Genomic DNA, 19,331 nt, shown 5'->3' with positions numbered 1-19,331 from the left:
GCTGGGTAGGTAGTACGCACCTTCTGCAGCTACCTTTGTTTTGAAAACTCACAGTTCCAGAGTAGTTGTTTGTGGAAGACTGACCTGTGTTCTGTGCTGCTAAACTGACCATGACAAGTATCAGACAGGAAAACTCAGCTTTTTCAAAAGGCCCTGAGAGTGTTAGGCAACACTGGAAGAACAATAATGCTGTTTCGTCAAATAAACAAGGTAAATCCATTTACGGCTACTTAGCGTGAGAATAAAAAGAGGGTTTAGGTGAATTGACACTCACGTGCGTTTTGACTTTATTCTGTTCAAGTAAAATCAAATATTCCTTTGGCAGGTTGTGGCAATACAATTTCCAGTTGTGTGGAGGAGAACTGCTCAACGCTTTCCTATTCCTGTTTCATTTTAGAGGCACATCTGTTACAGTGGAATTGGGAATTAATTCGGAACTTTTGTTTTGAAAATCATAGCTTCTCCTGGACTACCTCTCCTCATGGGCCCTTCCCCTTTATTCCTAGGCTGTTTTCCTCTTCCAGAATACTTGGACTTGAGTGCCAAAAGCAGCAGCAGATTCCAGGATCTCAATGGACCTTTGTTGAAGTGGGCTGTGCCAGGAGATGAGTGAGTGTAGGGGCTTGCTAAATCTTCTCCAGGGGAAAAAGGGTGAGGTAGGTTTGACTCAGATACTTGTTCCAACATACTTAAAGTGGTAACTAAGCCCTGAACTCCTTTCTTGAGCCCAGCTAGCTCATTGCCCGGTAAAACCATTGATGGAAACTGTCTACCAAGCAACGTGTAGGTGTCTGGGACTGAAGCATCCACTAAAGCAATCACATTGACTTGCCAAACGATGTTATACCCATGTTACTCATCGTGGAGAAAAAGGCTCGCTGTTCTCCTTTTGGAGATCTGATATGTGATTTCCCAGGCAGACAGGCATGTGAGTCACCATGAAGAAAGGCTGGGAGTTGGGATTGTTCAGCCTGGAGAAGAGAAGGCTCCGGGGAGACCTTATTGTGGCCTTTCAATACTTAAGGGGGGACGTACAAGAAAGATGGGGATGGATTTTTAGCAGGGCCTGTAGCGATAGGACAAGGGGTAATGGTTTTAAAGTAAAAGAGGGAAGATTCAGACTAGGTACAAGGAAGAAATTTTTTGCAATGAGGGTGGTGAAATGCTGGCACAGGCTGCCCAGAGAGGTGGTAGATGTCCCATCCCTGGAAAAACTCAAGGTCAGGTTGGACGGGGCTCTGAGCAACCTGACCTGGTTGAAGATGTCCCTGCTCACTGCAGGGGGGCTGGGCTAGGTGGCCTCTAAAGGTCCCTGCCAACCCAAACCAGTCTCTGATTCTTTCTGCGCTTTGAGTTTTGTTTGCAGTGGGGGTTTGGGACCTCAAGCCAGTACTGCAGAAGTGGATCGATCCAGTGATATGTTACATGTTCTTATCTCTCGTTGACAGTAGATTGCATGAAGATACGCAGTGCATGGTAAAGCTTGACCTTTCCTCCCAAGCGATATTCCAGAACTTTATCTGAACCGATGTTTGGGCTCACAGTTGTGCGATGACGTGCAAAGCTGGACTTGAGCATATCCTTGACTGAACCGATGTTGAGGATGTAAGTTAAGCGGTTGCATAAGGCTATTTTGGACAGAACTGGGAAAAGAGCTAAGGCTCTAGTTTGATTGTAAATGAAATAAAGGCAAGATTTGTGGTTTGTCTGTCGGTAATTGCTAGATTCCCGCTTAGCTCTTGAATCCAGACTAAATAATCTGTGCTGTACTGTCATCTCTCAAATAGCCGTTTAAGCGTCTTGTTGTGTTCCCTTTCTTTTTTTGTCCCATTAAGAAAGCTTGACTGTACTCTGCCTCTGAAAACTCCTCCCACATGAGAAGTTCTGAGGTCCTCTTCTAGTTCAGGATGATTTTGGTTGTGGGGACGGATCACTCAGACTGAAGAAGATTCCTGAAAAAGCCCTATGTTTGTCAAGGGTTGCATATTTACATAGCGTGGGAAGGGCTAAACAATGAGGCAGTGGTGTAAAAATAATAAGTAGCTTCATACTCGGTTCACTGGTAACGGTGACGCTTTTACAGCCTGGATTGCTGCCTAGAGCCTGTGTGATTTGCCTGTGTGATAAAAGCTTGAACTTTGTCACGGTGGGGTTCCACCCAAAGTCAAGCTTCAACCCTAGCGCAGCTGGAGAACTCGCTGCATTGCAGTCTGAGAGTAAACAAGCCCTCAGGAGCTGCGCTGAAATTTATTTTCAGGTCAGACACTAAAGCCTGGCAAACTGATAGTTGTACTTTTAATAATAAAAAAAATTATACATCCTGCTTACCTGATCAAAGTAGCTGGATCGAGGTCTAGTAGTGTTATATGATTAATGGGGACATTTTTCAACCTACAAGTTGCAGCCTGACCTGTTTCATTAAATGATGACACAGTTGCTCTTTACCTTGGAAGAAAACAGTAGACACTGGTTACTTTGCCTTTTTTTTTTTTCCAGGAGAACTTGCAGTGTTTTCATAGTTTCTTGAAGACCTCGAAAGTGTTCACCTTGATCTTAACCCATCTCATTCAAATAATTATTACAGGACTATAAAAGGTGTTTTGCTTGGTTGCTGTAATCAGAGTTGGATCCAGGGATCCAATTCCAATACTGCAAAGCTATAATGGCACAAGTCAGAAGAAAAACTTTCTTTCCTCTTTCATAGCATGTGATAAGTCACAAAAATGCTTCATATAGACTTGCTGTGTCTGTTAACTTCAGTGTTTATTCTTTGCTCATTCCTCTCAGATTTCACCATTTTAAAATTTTGACTAGTAATGGGAACTTTGGGCTTTTTTTAATGGATTCCCCCCCCAGTGTAATAAATCCTTGTCTCACAGTGATTGTTGACTCGAGATTAACAGCAACAGTGTTGACACACAAGTGGATACGCTCTGCTACAAACAAATAGCTGGGGAAGAATCTTCTCTTTCCTATTTTCTACACTTAAGTCTTAGCAATCTGGTTTTGACCTTGTGCGTGTATGTCGTAAGAATTATTGAGGAATAAGGATGATGGAAAATGCTGCTTACAGACTAAGTTGCAGTTGCGATGCTCCCCAAACAGAATGAAAGTCCAAAATGCCTTAAGGCAGCCTTCCCTGGGGTAGGAGCTGGGCGAGTTTTCAGCATTAACTCTGGCTTTCCCTCAGAGATGCTGCTGGGGTTGCCATTGGGAACGTGTGAAGCAGAGGGTAGCTGACTTCTGGTGGAAGTTGATTCTCTTTTTCTGTACTTGGACTGTGTTGGTCTGTAAGACTGTAGGGTGAGGGTGTCTAGGAGATGGAGGCCTGAACCCAAGCACCCATCTCTTGCTTTATGCAATCCATTGCAGTTACTTCAGCCTCGTCCAAAACCTTCCTTTTGGTTCCTCCTCACTTTTAGAAAAACAAGTCAAACATGTTGTTTCTCCCCATGAGCATTGTCTCGATATAATAGATCAAAGGAAAATACCCAGAGTCAATTGCCTGGTTGATCAAACGTCATCTTTTGTTGAGTGCTTCAGCGAACGTCTGCCCAAATGGCGCACGGCTGACCCCCTGCCCCAGCAGAGGTCTGCACGACCTGTTCCCGAGGGGCTCTGCTCAAGTAGCAGGTACTAGACCCTGGCAAGCAAGCTGGCCAAACCAGGGCTGCTGTCAGTTACACAATCCTGGCTCTGCCTGAAGGTGTAATCTTTAACAGAAGGCTAACATATTTTGCCTCACTGGCATTTCTTTCTTCTAATCTTTCTGTTAAACCCAGTTAAACAAGGCAGTAAGTCTGGTGTTGCTTTCTGTGTAGCTTGAGATGAGGGGGAAATCAAAACTGGCACATATGGAGGAGATGAAAGCACCTAATCATAGCTCTTATATTGTCTACAGGGTCTTGATGTTGCTCTTGACTTTTTGTGGAGGGGAGCTGGAAAAGCAAGAATGAAGAAATCTCTGCTCAGTTTCCCTGCTTTACTTACTGCCTGTGTGCAGAGTCCGAGGTGCTTTTGACACTCATTACTTTTCCTAAATGCTGCTTGCTCTTTAGATTTAAATAAGTTACAAGCTTTTTTTTAGTGATGTTATGCATCTGATAGGCTTATATGTACAAATCTGTGAAGACTGCAGGATGAGGAATAGTTTCAACACTTCCATGAGATACAGAGTGTGATTATACTATAAAAAGTTTGGCTAAGATCTGTCAGCATTTTTATAAATACAGCTTTTTGTTTAAAGATTTTTTTTTTATTATTTACCATTCAGCTTCATAACACAGAAGACAATGAATGTGCTTATTTCATTTACTTAATATCTAGCTACTAATATGAGTAGTGGAAATGTGTTTGTGAATAACTGATAGCGTTCTGGGTCCTGCTTCACTCCTTACTTCTCCCACAGGGTTTTCAGGAACCGCTTCTCTTACTCCTATGGCTCAGGAATTGTACTTTGTGCTGTTAACTTCTAAACATAATTGCACATTTTCCAAGGCAGAAAATGGTTTAGTAACAAATCTTTTATGTGTTCTGGCTGACTGTACCGGGTTAAAGGTTTTTAAGCAGAAGTTGGTGCTGAGCATGGCATGTATAATTTCAGACAACCATTGCACAAACAATACAAAGTCCCTTCATTATCTAATCAAAGGCTTTCTTACATTATTTTTTTAACAGGCAAGATTTAAACTTTATTTTGTGAGCTCTTTAAGAAATATGACAAAAACCACAACAACTAGGGTCAGCTCCCTGTTGGCTAGACTGGTCTATCCCTTGAATTTGCTTATTCCCCCCTCAGGTCATAAGCTGACCTGAAGTGAAGTGTGTGCAGCTGCACCAGTCCATCATCTCACTTGAACACCTACTCGGGCTCAGAAATGCTCTTGGCCACATTTACTCAGACACAGGTAGCAAAGAGTTTCTCCCCGTTTTAACCATTCATCTCCTGCTTGCCCCAACCACTCTTAACATGTATGAGCCAAAACATCAGGAGAGACCAGAAGTAAAATTCAGGTAACTTCATATCTATTGGAATCATATCCTTCAGTTCTTAGCCATTTTCTTCTGCCATAGAGTCCCTTGTGGTCCCTGCTCCTCAGCTTTCTGGGAATGCAAAGACGTGGCAGGCTGTGAATGGTACCATTGAGCCTTGACGTCTTATTTGTGTAGGTAGGCATCGAGCCAGAGCTCCCCTGAACTCTTCAGAGAGCTGAGAGAGACAAGAGAGGACACAAGAGGCCACATTATGTAGGGTTACTTAGGGGAGTGTTGGTAGGGACAAGGGAAATGAGGGTTTCTGTGTGCTGATTTTAAGAAGAGAACGAGCCAACACTTGTTTTTGGGATTCCAGCCTCTCCTACATCCTTCTGCAGTGTTTTGCCAGTGTGTTGCTACTCACCGCACAATGTCTGCAAAAGCCGTGAGCAGCGGCTTACACTGGTACTCGGTGCCGTGTTTGGCACACAAGGACTTCACCAGAGGAGCCACCTTCCAGTAGTTGTGTCTTGGCATTGTGGGGAATAGGCTGTGAACGGGAGACAGACAAATTCTCTTCCAGTGCTCTGTGACAAATACTGCCTTTCACATGTTCACATTGATTATTACTTCCCAGGAATCGCCCAGATCAGACTGAGTCAGGTCTTTAGCTGCTCCTGGCTCTTCTTCCCCTTGGGGTGCTCTTAGCACAAGTAACTCATAAGACTCCCCTGCTTTCCCCCTCTGTTATTTTCCACAGTTGTCTCTAGCATCTCTGAAGTGACTTTTCTCCAAAGTCAGTGATGCCATAAACTGGAAGAAACTACTTCCCCCCCCACCCCCCGCCTCCCCTTTCTCCAGAAATAACCACCTCCACAGCACAGGAGAGGAGATGAGCCCATCCTGCAGCTGCATACCCCAGTCTCTAGAGCAACGGCATAAGCAGTCGGCATGGGTAGGCTTGAGCTGCTGGGTCGGCTGTAAGCAGGGTGCCTCAGCACGCCCGTGTTCACCAACGCTCACAAGCTGCTACTCCGGATAGACCCTGCTGGTGTCTGTGTGGCTTCACAGATCCTGCCCGTGTCCCATTTCCACCAGTCACTCTCGCCTTCCTGGGGGTCTAGTGAAGGTTTTGAATTACATGCTGGTTCTCTTCAGGGTTTTCAGTTTAAAGGCAAACTCCTTGGTGCCCCACAACCATTTGTAGAATTCAGGGCAAAGAATAATAGAGAAAAGAAAAAGTTTTTTTTAAAAGAGGGAAGAAGATTCTCCCTCAGGGTGGGTACTCACTGGTGTTCAATCTGGAAGTTCAGATGCCCAGTAAACCAGTCATTGAACAGAGACTGCTCAACATTGCAGGTTGCCTGGAGCTAGAGGAGGGGAAAGGAAAGCGGAGTCAGTACAGATTGGTGACTGCAGCCTTTCTCATTCACCTAAAGAGCGCCGTGTGCTGTGCTGCTCTGGTCTATTGTTTTCTTTTAGCCTAAGCTGAGCTAGCTAACCTCAAGCCAAGGATCATAGTCCTCCTTCAGCTTTGTGGACCAGCAGATGGACGCAGGCTGGCTAACACGGAACGTGGTAAAACTAGGAGTTGGCTCTGTGCTCCCCTGAAATCACACGAACAGCCAGTCCAAAGTTCTCCTGGGTCTTCTCAAACCTACATCTGCAGAAAAAGCAGAGATGGCAGGGGACTTCTGTGGTGGTCAGACTTTAGTGCTGGACTCCACTAACTCCCTCTGCAAAGAGGGGACACCACTGGCATTCTGCTAGTGTGAAATGGCTCGGCAAGAGCAGGACACGAACTTCCATCTCCACATAAGCAGACAAGGTCCAAAGCAGAATGATGCACTGAGGGGGGAGGTGGGTATGTTTAGGATATAGTGCTGGGACCTAGCTTGGACCTTAGATTGCCCATGAACTTGTCATTGCTGTCCTCCTTTACTGTTACCATAACTCAATCCTGTGGTCCTTTTCATAACCCTCACTTCTAGTTACCAAGAGGTTTTCACCCTTAATGCAAGAGAGGACTTGCTTGTCTTATGGTTGGGATTTGTACCTGTATGGCCACAATTCTTCAGAATGGAAAATACTTTACCTGAGTAGATACCCAGTCCAAATTCTTGTCATAGTAAATATCCATAGGGATATGGTTCATCTGTGAAACCCAGACAAACCAGCTGCTCTCCAGCATCCTGTGCAATCAGACAAGAGGCCAGAGTTCAGTAACAGGTAAGAAAGGCAACGATGAGCCATTGAAATAACAGCATAGCCAGACTTACAAACACATGGCTGAACACCAGCCTTGCTAATCCAGCACCTGCAAGAGCTTCCAAACCTGGAAGTTTCATACTTCCTTATGATTATTTAATGTATTTTGTTATAAAACTGACATAACTGATTAGAATCAGTAAAACCATCGAAGTGGAGAGCATATTTTCCATTCAAGCCACTGCTGCTGGGTAAGGCCTGGGCATTTGCAAGTCCAAGCTAAGTTGCTTCTGTTAAATGTTCTCTAACCAGTAGCAGACCCAACACCCAAAGCACTGGATGTTGTGTAAGGTATTTCTCAGTTTGGTCAGCACTCCTCTTTGCTGCCAGAGCCAATGAGGCAACATTAAACTTGAACTGGTAGAAGAGTCTTAGTTTAATTTTACAGAATTAAAAACCTAAGCAAAAAATGAGATGGTAAAGGAGAACATGGAAAGATAAGCAAAGGCAGAGAAAGGCAAGCGGGCACAGATAGAATATGCGGAGGAAGGCTGAAGAACCTTCTAAAGAGAGATCACCTGAATATAAAATAATATGCCAGGAGACTCTTTATTTCTAATAGTGATCCATAAGTAAAGAAGAATCTGATATAAAAGGTCAGCATCCAGGCCAAGTCCTACCAAAACCAGAGACAACAAGAAAAGAAAATAATTATACATTAGATATGCTGAAATCTTTTTCTAAGCTTCACATTACATGTACAAGAAATCAATCTACATTCGGATTCTGTTGCTTTCTGTTAAATTGAGCTTTCGAGTTAACACAAGCTAGTAACACTTTTTTTTCACGCCTTGCTGTAACAGAGATGAACCTGAGCATTCACACCCAGTAAGTAGATTAATATATTGACAAATCACTCTGAATTCAGAAACGTGAGTTGAAGACTTGTATCAAATCACTGCCCAGGACTCCCCAGTGAACTAAGTGCTAGACCAACGATCTCATTTCGGCTGGAAGTCGCTTAATACACATGAGAGAAGGAAGAATGGAGCATTAATTCTGGCTGCCTGGCGTAGGAAGTAATGCCAAGTATACGCATACTGCTAACAAATCAACAACAACAGTTCCTATAAATCCCCTTCCTCCTATTCCTGACCACTACGGACCTTCCAGTTTGCTTCCCAAACGGAAGGAGACAGTACCAGCCAAACAGCCTGGTGCTTGTTTTCAGGCCCTCATCACCGAGCTGAAGAACATATTGGGTTTAGCAGAAAGCGTGCAGAGCCTCCCAAAACACTGCACCAAACTGCCTGTCGTACTCGGCTTCACTGAACGGCATGGAGTGTCACACAGCAGGGACTGGGCCCTGGGCAGAAGCTGGCTCCACGCTCAGAAGAAAGGGTGGAGGCCCAGGGCTGAGCCCTGCTTGGCTGCAGGAGCAGCAGTACTTACCGCCCAATACCTTTTTGTGTACGCAATGTAAAACGTGTGGTAGTGGAAGTAGGTGGGGAACAGGAGCGGAGGAAGAGCTGTAAAGGAGAATTCATCATCACTGGTAACGTCGTGGACTGAATAACAGATAATCAAACTGGAAGCAAAGGACCCCTGACCAGCTACTCAATATGGAGAATATGCTGAGAAGTTGTAGGGCCGCAGAACTTTCTGGATGGTATCGGTATGCATCCACGCAGACAAACAGTAAGCAGTCTGGGAGCCTGCTGACCTCAAGAGGTAAAACAAAGGTAAGACAAGCAGCTCGATTGAGGGTGGTTCCTGCTCTTCGGCATGATGGGCTGCTACTGCTTATGTCACCTGCCCGCCCAGGTAGTATTGCCTTCCTTTTCTTCATGGAGAGCTGTGACCACGGCTTCTTTTAGGAGAGAATGAAAACAAAAAAGGGGTGTGGAGAATCCTGAAAAATAAGGAGGACAAGGCCCCAGAAACTTAATAATCCTTTTGAGTACCACAGTAACCTTGCAAGAAAGCGGATGCTGGTTAGGATGCTATACGGGGCTCTGAGCAACCTGATCTAGTTGAAGATGTCCCTGCTCACTGCAGAGGGGTTGGACTAGATGATCTTTGGAGGTCCGTTCCAACCCAAGTTTTTCTATAATTAGTGCTTCTAAACATTTCTAGGTCTGTCTGTTAATCTGATAGTGTTTACAAAGACAAGATTTCATTTTAGATTTCTAACTGAGGAACAGCCACAGAGTACTAGTTCGAGAAGTGGCTTCTACAGCCCCAAAGCTTATCTGGATCCCCATTCAGTTGATCAAAGCAGGGAAAAAACAGGAATACACATGAAATCCCTTGCCTACCAGGGATTTTGGGTTACAAGAACAACTCAAACTCAGCCTCCCAAATGGACATCTCAGTTGTACTTAAAAACCAAAACAACAAAAAAACCCCACAGACGACTGTTTCAATTTGAATACTACTGAAGGAAGTGGTATGAGATTGTAACACAGGATCACCTTCTTTAATTAGGCATCTCCGAGTTGCCTATCCGAGATATGCACATCTGAACTAACCCTGCAAGTTCTTTCTAGCCACTTGTGAGAAGAGCCACTGCTGGAGCGCAGTTCCTGCCATCTTCAGAGGAAAAAATGGGTCAAATGAATCACACCTCCAAAGTGCCCATTTCTGCTGGGTTTTAGGATTAAAGTTCATCCTGTCCACTTTTCAGGCAAGCATTCTAAGCAGCAGACTTCAGACTATTCTGGAGAGATGCAAGAGGTGATACCTGCTTGTCCCATGTGGAAATTGTGCTGCTTTGCAAAAGGAATAAAGCGTCACTAAGACGGGAAGAAGAGGGCGGGAGGGAGCCTAGAGATCAGGGCACTGACAGTGGAGAAATTCTGGATTTTTCCTCTGCGCTTTATTAGCCACACATTCTACAACTCGCATGAACATTCCCTGGAGCCCTCATGACACTCTCCCAAGTAATCTCCTTAATTAACTTCCTGAGTTAAGTCTTTCTCCTTTTCTCCTTCCAAACAGATGTAGACTTATTTTTGCAAAGCAGTACAGTTTTAAGATAGCCTGGGATAAGCATATCCCACTACTTTTTCTACCCTGGAATAAACTTAAGCCGTTTGCTTAGAAATTCTCAAACCAAATTAATGTGTTTCAAGGCAGGAAGGGCACAGGAACATGATCTGACATGGGATCATATGATAATTGAGGGTGGAAAGCACCTCAGGATCTCAGAGCAGCATCAGCTATGAGGTCAGACCAGGTTACTCAGGAGTTTATCCAGTCAGGTCTTCAACTCCTCCAAAAATTAGATATGTTCTTTGATGCAGGCACCTTAGTTCTTCTCAGGTCCTACAGGTCAAAAGTAAGATCTACAAGCCTATTAGTTCCTGTCATGGCATTGCAGGAGAATGGAGATACTCACTGATGAAGAAGTATTTGTGTTGGTGATTGTATGGCATGTATTTTTTCTTTTTGATCCCAAGCTGTGAAAAGAAACAGCAAAAAATACTGAGTGGAAACTAAGCAATCTGCACGGGTAACTTGCTGGTTTCCATCCTTTCTTCCCCAGGGGCACTCTTCTTGCACGCTTCCCACAACCCTCGTTCCTACCGTCTCCCTCCTGTGTGCCTGTCCTTTTAGTTTACACCTTCTCTCTAAACCCTCATTCCATTAGCGTGAGGCTTCAATGCCTGACAGCTTTGTAAATTCTTTCAGAGACAAACTTAAGCAAGCATGAGATTTTTCTTCAGTAGGGGAAAATGAATTAAATAAGTGATCGCTGAAAAGTAGTTCTAGATGTACCTAATGACAAGCCAAAGCAGAGGTGACAGCCCATAACAGAAGCCTACATTGGTATGTGCTAGGAAGGGAACTGCTGTCACAGATACCACGTTGTCTGGGTTGGAACGGACTGGTGTAGTAAAAACTATACCAGAACATTTCATCCATTAAAAGATGGTGTGATCTGGAAGTTATGATAAAAATAATTTTCAGGGTGGATAAAGGCGTATTTTAACTGGTGAATTTCCTTGGGTTTGTGTTCTTACCCCATTCATAATTCCTTTTGTGAAATATTAGATATTTCAAGGCAAAGTTACATTATTGGTCAAAAAGAGTCAAATGTGTTTTCTTCCCTGCCGCCCCCCTTTTTTTCTCTGATTCTCTACGCTTAAATGACTGTTTCATGATGGCAAAGGTCTTCCAAAGAGAAAAATAGTTCACTGCCAGAGCGACTCTGACAGAGTCTGAGGGCCTGATGAAGCTGTACAGCCAAAGGGGTTCAGCATTGCCTTAGGTGCTCCTGGAAGGGGCGTAGCTGTACAAGCCGAGACCATCCTACATGATCAAACGACTTCTGCCCACTGGAGGGACCTGCCAACAGCCAGACCTACAGACCCACAGCCCTGCTGTGCCACCTGCCTTTCGCAGCAAGGCTTCTGCCTCTCCTAGAAGGCATAGATATGCCAAAGGCACCCGTATCTCTGAGCCTCAGACGTTAATATTAAAGTAATAATGCCAAGCCAACTGCAGACATGCTTTATATCAATGTTTACAAGTTATCTTGTAATCTTTAATTACTGAGTTGTTCTACTAGGTCATTAAGTTGCTATAACTATTAATAGTCTTTTTGCTGTTGGATTTTTCACCCTGTATATGATGCACGCACATCATGTTTAATTTATTTACAACTGCTTGTCAGCTATTCAAGAACTTTTTAAAGGAACTTAATGTGAACTGTGACCTGCTTACAAAGGCTGAAGAAAGTAGACACAGATGAACAATCTTCTTTCAGAAACCGTCCTCCCATCTTAGTTTTAGATCTTTATAGCACTGCGTGCATTTTGTTGACCGGGGTGTTCTTCCCAGTTCCTGGTATGTGAGCGCGCGCATACACACACACTGACCTCCACAGATAATTTCTTCCCCAAAGTAAACAAGAAAGGGTGCATATCAATATCAGGATCTTTCTGGAAGCAGTTGGGTTTGGCATGGTGCTGGGAGTGCAGAAGAGTCCACCACTTGGCTGACGCCCCCTGTTTTAATGAAGAACAAAGTATGAAATGTACAGAGCCAGATTCTCTCCAATTCCCCTCCTTTGCCCAACGCTGAACACAGTATCCTCCGCAGTCTTTAGAACACACACTTTTATAGGAAAGCCATCAAATCTAAGAAGTTTTTCCAGGGTCAGGTACTTACAATCAAATGGCACATCACAAACTTATGCAGCAAGTGGTTCCACTTGGTCTTCCTGAATACTGAAAGATGTCCTAAATCATGTTGTAGCCATGAAGCCTGGACCTGGAAGAGGAAGAAGAAAACACTGGGAGGGGGGAAAAAAAAAAGGAGTCGAGACCAGGACAGTACCATGCCCATCCTTTGCTTTCAAATATCAAGACTTATTTCTTGGATAGTGCTCCAAAGTCAGAATCAGAAAGGAACTGTTGAAATCCTGATACTCTTGAGGCTTCCCCTAGAATATATCGTGCTGAAAGAATCCCAGACTAGGCTTCTTGGGAGCTCCCCACATGCAGAATTTCCTCTTTACATCTTTTGTAAACACATGCTATATAGTGGTTGTCTTCTAATGACAAAGGAGGACTATGCCAAGTAAGGAAATGTTGCACTACAAAACTGCAATAGTAGTATATGTCTGAAAAGTGATGCAAGTCCATGTGCACGTGCTGTGGACTTAGTTGCTTACCTGGGAAATGGTCAGCACCACCAGAGAGGCGATTAAGGGCATTAACGATGTCCCAAAGTAGAAGAGAATGAGCCAAGCAGCAGTATCCAACAGGAGGATGTGAGCGAGGTGCAGGAAGAAGAAGAGCTGATTTGGCTTCAGAAGTCCCATTTTCTCCACAGCAGCACGCAATTCACGGAAGTCTTTCACCAGCATTTTCTGTGGGAAGCACCAGTGTTACATGTTCCCTCTTTCTAGACTGTAGCACTGCAGCCTCAAAAGCCAAGGACCACTTTAAGGCAGCAACCAACGAGCAAAGCATCTGGCCAAACGGGCAAGAGCGGGGCTTGCACACCAGTAAACGTCATCATTGCTTTCCTACAGCTTCTCTGTGTCTTTGCCTGATAAGGGACATAGAGCAGAGGAGCAACCAGCAGCCATCACAGAGCACAATGTCTGCACCTCCAGCCTCTAAGACTGTATCTTTGGTCTTCTTCCATCGTCTTCTTGGCAGGTAGCACAGGGTTCAGACAGAAGTTGTGTCTAGTGGAAGTGTACTGTATGGGCATGAGCATAGCATGCCATCTTGTGGCAGGCATTTGAAATGAAATTGTTCCTCTTGTGCCAACAGTTCCAATAGACCAAGATATGTCTTCACTTTACCCTTCCCAAGATTAACAGGGGAGGGTTAAATGCCGGTATGAAAAATGGCACCTACAGCCCCGCTGGCCTCAGGCTGGTGAGCACTGAGGAAGGAGGGTGGAAGAAGAAATGAGCACAGCACCGCTGTTAGACCAACCCACCTTCGTGTTTGTCAGCTCTGCAGATGCCTCCCAAGCCTGATTCCTGTCTCCGTGCAACCAAACCCACAAAGGAGCTTCCCAGCCTGCTTTCCAAATCATTTTGGGGAAATGGAGTTTGCATGGAGCAAGGCACACGCAGGCTCTGGCGCAGGCCAGCTATGGAACTGCGAAATAGGCAAGGCATGGCCACAGGTGGGTAAGAGGGTTCCTGAGGTTCCCATCCTACCTAGGAAATGTGTCCATGCCATTCTGGGACAGCCAGGCTGCTCTGAATTGTGTTCCTGGTGCCTGAGTTACATGAGGCCGTGTATCATCTTGCCCCCTTCAACGTGGAGTGTGGGACTATGCAAAGGAAAAGCAGGGCAGGCTCAGAGGAATGGGGAAAACAGGTAGTGTTGGATAGTGGGATGCAACGAGGCCCATATAGCCCAGGGAATATTTGTATTCCAAGACTACTCCTGTTCTGTTGTCTGTGCCTCTTTCACGAGGTTTTCTTTGGCATACCAGGTTGGTTACTCTCACAGTGCTTCTGGGAATGATCATTCTGTGAATGACCTTGAGGCTGCTGCAAGAAGGCTGCCCAAAAGGGCAATGCCAATGCAGCCCGTGTAACTTAATTCAAGGCTAAAACACTCTACCTGCAGTCTCTCCCTAGAGATACCTACAGCAGAAGGGAGTACAGTCTGAAAATTTACTATCATTTGGAAAGAATTACTTAATTTTTGGTTAGCTCTTTCTCAAAGCAAGGGAAGGAATAAAAGGTGATAGCTGTGACATTCATGAGAGCAAAATGAGGCTCTGCTATTTCTCTAGAGTTACTGTGATAAGACAACTTCATCTTCAGGAACTGCCTTCTCAACCACATAATGTGGGTTTGGACTAATGCCCATGTATTGTTTCTAAGTAGTAGCACAAAAAATTGTGAAGAACCTGGATTCCATTGTTCTGGGAGCTACACTGATACAGAAGAACAAGGTCTAATCTCAGAACATTTCCCTTTGATCTGATTTATGAGGACAGACTTACATTTTTCGTGGGCTCAACACTGGGTTGATCTGGTGCCAGCTCCCCAATCTGCAGTGACTTCAAGTACTTGCTCACCAGCATCTTGTCAGCATGGAATGCTACAAAGGCATCCTGCAAATGTGCAAGAGTAAAGGAAGAGGTAAGGAAAACAAATTCTGTGTTACTCCAGCCATGGGAAGTTGCTTTTGTACATCCATGCCTTCAACTTACTGACCTGCTTGCACGCCTGCTTTTGCACCATCTTCCATCCCGTTCAATTTAGGCATCCTAAAGATACCGGAATCAGTGCTCTACTGTATTCCAGCCCCAGAGTTACTCTGGGCAAATGTTTACTGAGAATGGTTGTGTGACAAAAGGAAGCTGTTTAGCTAATCTCTCTGAGCAAACTGCTGCAAATTTTCTGTCCTCTACTCCAAAATGACACAGGTTTGGGCAACTGCATGACTGAGGCATATATATAACATACAGTGGGTTTAAATACAGTGCACATAATCGTTATCACTGATGAATCAAAAAAAAAAATCAGCAAGCAGTTTCTCTGCAAAATAATCTCCTGCAAGTTATTTCATGAAGTTGCAACACCAGATGTTTTTCAGTCTCCAAAATTTAACCACATTTTGCCAAATTCAGCCCAAACTTCCAGTCTTGGGATTGTTGCTCCTGTTTTCTAAGTCGCCTCATGCCTTAACTCTGCTGTTCTACATCTGGTGCGAAAACACCACAGCAAAAAGCAGCAATAATAGGACTCCTCCTCACAGTTTTGTGCGGTGTCACCCTTACTAATATTGTGGCATTATTTATACTCATTTTTCCATTCCTCAGGTTTCTTTCCTTACTGAGAGCCTTCCATGTTTTTTATCCTCTCCTAAGTTATCATCTTTCAAAGCTATATGCTCTTGGTAAAATCTTCCAGTCAAACTAAGGTGATTTCTTAATTTCTCATTATATACTTCCAAAAGATTGAGCAATTGACCTATTCCAAGATGTACAGACCTCACTAAAGTCTTATGGATTTTCTTAATAAATGCTTCTTTCACTTCTTTTTGTCTCTTCCTCCCAGACTCACTAAAGAGTTGGGAGCTTGGAACAGGCTGCCCAGGGAGATGGTGAAGTCACCATCCCTGGAGGTGTTTAAAAACAGTGTAGATGTGGCACTTTGGGACATGGTTTAGTGGGCATGGTGGGGTTGGGTTGACGGGTGGACTCAATGATCCTAGAGGTCTTTTCCGAGGGTATGATTCTGTGATTCTACGAGCCTATTGAATTCACAGTCTCATGAAACTGCTCTTAATAACAAAGAGGAGTTTCTTACTTCACGCACAATGTCCTGGATATATTCCCACTGCAACTCAGCGTGGATATAACCAAATTTGCACTAAAGCAGATAGTTCACACATAATCAGGCTACACAGGAGAGCACAGAAGTCCACACACACTAATTCACGCTGCTTCTGTTGGAGGCTGACTAGTGCCAGCATGGCTTTCTCTGTACCTGCACTATAGACACACCCAGAGCAAATATTCCACCTTTTTCCACCGTTTTTGCTGATGCCAAGATGCACAGCTTGCAGGTGCGCAGAGTTCAAGCAGGGCAAGATACTCCAGTATCACATGTATTAATTTGCCTTGAAATAAATACAGATTCTGAATATTGTGTCTTGTCAGAGGTGATGATGCTGCTGTTATCCAAAAGCGTGGAGTTGTGGAAGATTTATGTGTTCTTCAGCATCTCTGGAGGAAAGTAAACCCTCTTCCTATTCATTTCACTTGCAGCCCTTGAGCTGGAGTTTTACCACATATGCTTAAAAAGAGAGAGGGGAAATAGCCAGGCGTTTTTCCATTATGGTACACAGCTTATTTAATGTGCTTCACACTTGTATGTGAAGACAGTTGAGCTGGTGTCACACAAAAGTGGCTGAAGTGTTGCAGAGCTTAATGAATTGGATGTGGAAGCAACCCGTAAGAAGCACCTCAGATCCCAGAAACAAAATACCTGCGTTTTCCAAGTTCATTCATTGTCTGGGGTATTCCAGCAGGCTAAAATGAAAGAAATCTGATGGTACTAACTAGAGAAATGAATGAAGAAAAAAAAAAAAAAAAAACCAACAAACCCAGAAGGCAAAGTACAGCTAAAACAAAATTTGAAATTTAAACTTAGTGGACTGAAAATTATTTTTACTTCCATGAGCCTCAAATATCCCTCACATATGGAAGATCAGAGAACTATTTGTCTTGGGTTTTTTTTTCTTTCAAACTACACAGCAAGGAAGCAATTGCACTTATCACATCTTTGTATAGATGTTAATTTACCACTGTTTTCTTCCCTTCCTATGTATACTAGAAGGCAAGAACTCCAGGGAATTTGCAGAACATGTTGGTGTGTGTTTACCAAAAGTTTCTGTGGCATTAAAGTAACAGTCAGACAAGGACACCTGATGAGCAAAAGGCTTTTTGCCCACACACCAACTCGCCAGCAGTTGGACATTCCATAATCATCTGATTCTTCCAATTTTGTTCGTCTCAAGGGTCGGACACAATAACTACAGAAACTCTTCTGGAAGACTGCTTGGGAAAGCATGCTGTCCCTGCTCTCTGGGTGGCAACAAGGAGAGCCACCTTTCCCAAAGGTATGTTTCTGGAATCATACAATGGTTTGGGTTGGAAGGGACCTCCAAGATCATCTAGTTCCACCCCCCCTTGCCATGGCAGGGACACCTCCCACTAGACCAGGTTGCTCAAGGCTCCATCCAACCTCGTCTTGAACGCTACCAGGGATGGAGCATCCACAACTTCCTTAGGCAACCTGTGCCTGTGTCTCACCACCCTCAGGGTGAAGAACTTCCTCTTTGTACCTAGTCTAAACCTGCCCTCTCCCAGCTTCCAACCATTGCCCCTCGTTCTACCACTGCAGACCCCTTATAAAAAGTCCCTTGTCCCTCCCCAGCCGCCTTGTAGGCCCCCTTCAGGTACTGGGCCTTCTCTTTCCCAGGCTGAACAAGCTTAACTCTCTCAGCCTGTCCTTGTAGAAAAGGTGTTCCAACCCACTAACCATCTTGGTAGCCACTCTCGTTGCCACAGGGCTTGTGGCATCTCCCTCACCTTCCCTTGCCTGTGAGCAACCACCGCAGGTCCCAGCAGCCGCAGAAGCGAGATCAGGCGACAAAGAGTCATCCTCAAGTCTTCAGCTGGAGGAACAGCTGCAGCCTGGTTGTCCCCACGGGCCCAGCTTCTCCATTTTGCCTCTTTCCCCACCGGCAGGCTGGGAAGCCTTCATGGAGCGCTGACACCACCTACCCCCTCCCTGCTTCACCCCCCCCCCCCCCATCCCACCAATTCCCACCGAAGCCACCTCTCGCTCCCTGATGCTTTACCGGCCACCGGCACCTCCAGCCGGTAGCAAACACCCCACCCCCACCCCGGCCCTCACCGTGGCGTCCTGCCCGGCGTGACTGCCGATGAGCCGGGCCCCTCCCGGGTGCCTCCGGTGGAACCGGCTGATGTCGTACACCTTCCTCTCGATCACCAGCCAGCGCTCCTGCGGCGGCGGGCCCCGGCCGTTCCGCTGCCCGATCTCCTCCCAGGTGAAGCGCCGCAGCTCGCGCTCGGGGTCCCCATCCCGCTCTTCCACCCCCTCCCCGACCCCCCGCAACGCTCCCAGCCGCCTTCCCTCACGCATCGCCGGCCTCAGCGCCCCGCTCCCGCCCTGGCATATAAGGGCGGGAACACGGGCCGCGCCCCCGCAGCCCTGGGCCGCCCCCGCAGCCCCGGACCGGGCCGCCCCCGGGGCCGCCGCCCTCCGCCCTTCCCCACCCGCGGGAGGTCGGCCGGGAGGCTGCGGGAGAGGCGAGGGTGGGGGCTGCAGGCAGAGCTCCTCCACACGCTCCAGCTGCTCTGGGTTTCGCCTCCCATCGCCCTCCCCAAACCACCACCTCCCGCCCCACCCCCCCCCGCCTCCGGCAGCCGCAGCGCGATCCGAGCCCGCCGAGAGCGGCGGGAACCGCGGGTGGGGAGTGCCCGAGCGCTTGGCATCACAGACCGGTTTGGGTTGGCGGGGACCGTTAGAGACCACCTAGCCCAGCCCCCCTGCAGTGAGCGGGGACATCTTCAACCAGGTCAGGTTGCTCAGAGCCCCGTCCAACCTGACCTTCAATGTCTCCAGGGATGGGGCTTCTACCACCTCTCTGGGCAGCCTTAGCCGGCTCGTTCTGCTCCCAAGACAGGCATACTGGGCTCTGGCCGTCAGGGAAAGCATCACTTAAAACACACCTCTGATTAACCTGCTGTGAACCCAGAAAAAATATTATCACCCTGCAGCTTAGTTTAGATGTCACGATCCATGAACCCCTTTGGATGGAACACAAGTTATGCACATTCTTACGGCCGATTTAAAAAAAAGGAAAACCATGCCAATCTCTTTTGGGACATACCCCAGGCCATCTTGTTCTTTGCATACTTATTTTATCTATTCTAGAATGTCCCTTAAAGATCCCCCATGACCTAATGCATCCTGATTTCCTGCAGTTTGCTTTGTCCCATCCCGTTTTCACTGATCCACTGAGCAAAAAAGCACAAAGAAGGAGACCTTATTGTGGCCTTTCTGTATGGCAAAAGGGCTTATAAGAAAGATGGAGAGACTTTTTACCAGGGCTTGTAGTGATAGG

General features: G+C 45.8%; 1 protein-coding gene across 1 annotated transcript; it reads right to left on the bottom strand.

The window, feature by feature from the left end:
- Window positions 1-5,157: 5,157 nt before the first annotated feature.
- LOC104349394 (acyl-CoA (8-3)-desaturase) lies at window positions 5,158-18,346 on the bottom strand. Its single transcript, XM_086472394.1, has 12 exons — window positions 18,098-18,346; window positions 14,671-14,781; window positions 12,863-13,060; window positions 12,358-12,459; window positions 12,066-12,194; window positions 10,583-10,643; window positions 8,635-8,711; window positions 7,761-7,858; window positions 7,070-7,166; window positions 6,265-6,344; window positions 5,399-5,524; window positions 5,158-5,209 (listed from the first exon to the last, which is right to left on the bottom strand). The coding sequence occupies exons 1-12, from the start codon at window positions 18,344-18,346 to the stop codon at window positions 5,158-5,160; spliced, it is 1,380 nt and encodes a 459-aa protein (XP_086328520.1).
- Between the last annotated feature and the right edge of the window lie 985 nt (window positions 18,347-19,331).

Source organism: Leptosomus discolor, chromosome 12 (genome assembly GCF_034619465.1).
Source record: "Leptosomus discolor isolate bLepDis1 chromosome 12, bLepDis1.hap2, whole genome shotgun sequence".
Lineage (NCBI taxonomy): Eukaryota > Metazoa > Chordata > Aves > Leptosomiformes > Leptosomidae > Leptosomus > Leptosomus discolor.
The sequence above is the reverse complement of the archived record's forward strand: the minus strand, read 5'-3'. Positions and strand labels throughout refer to the sequence as shown.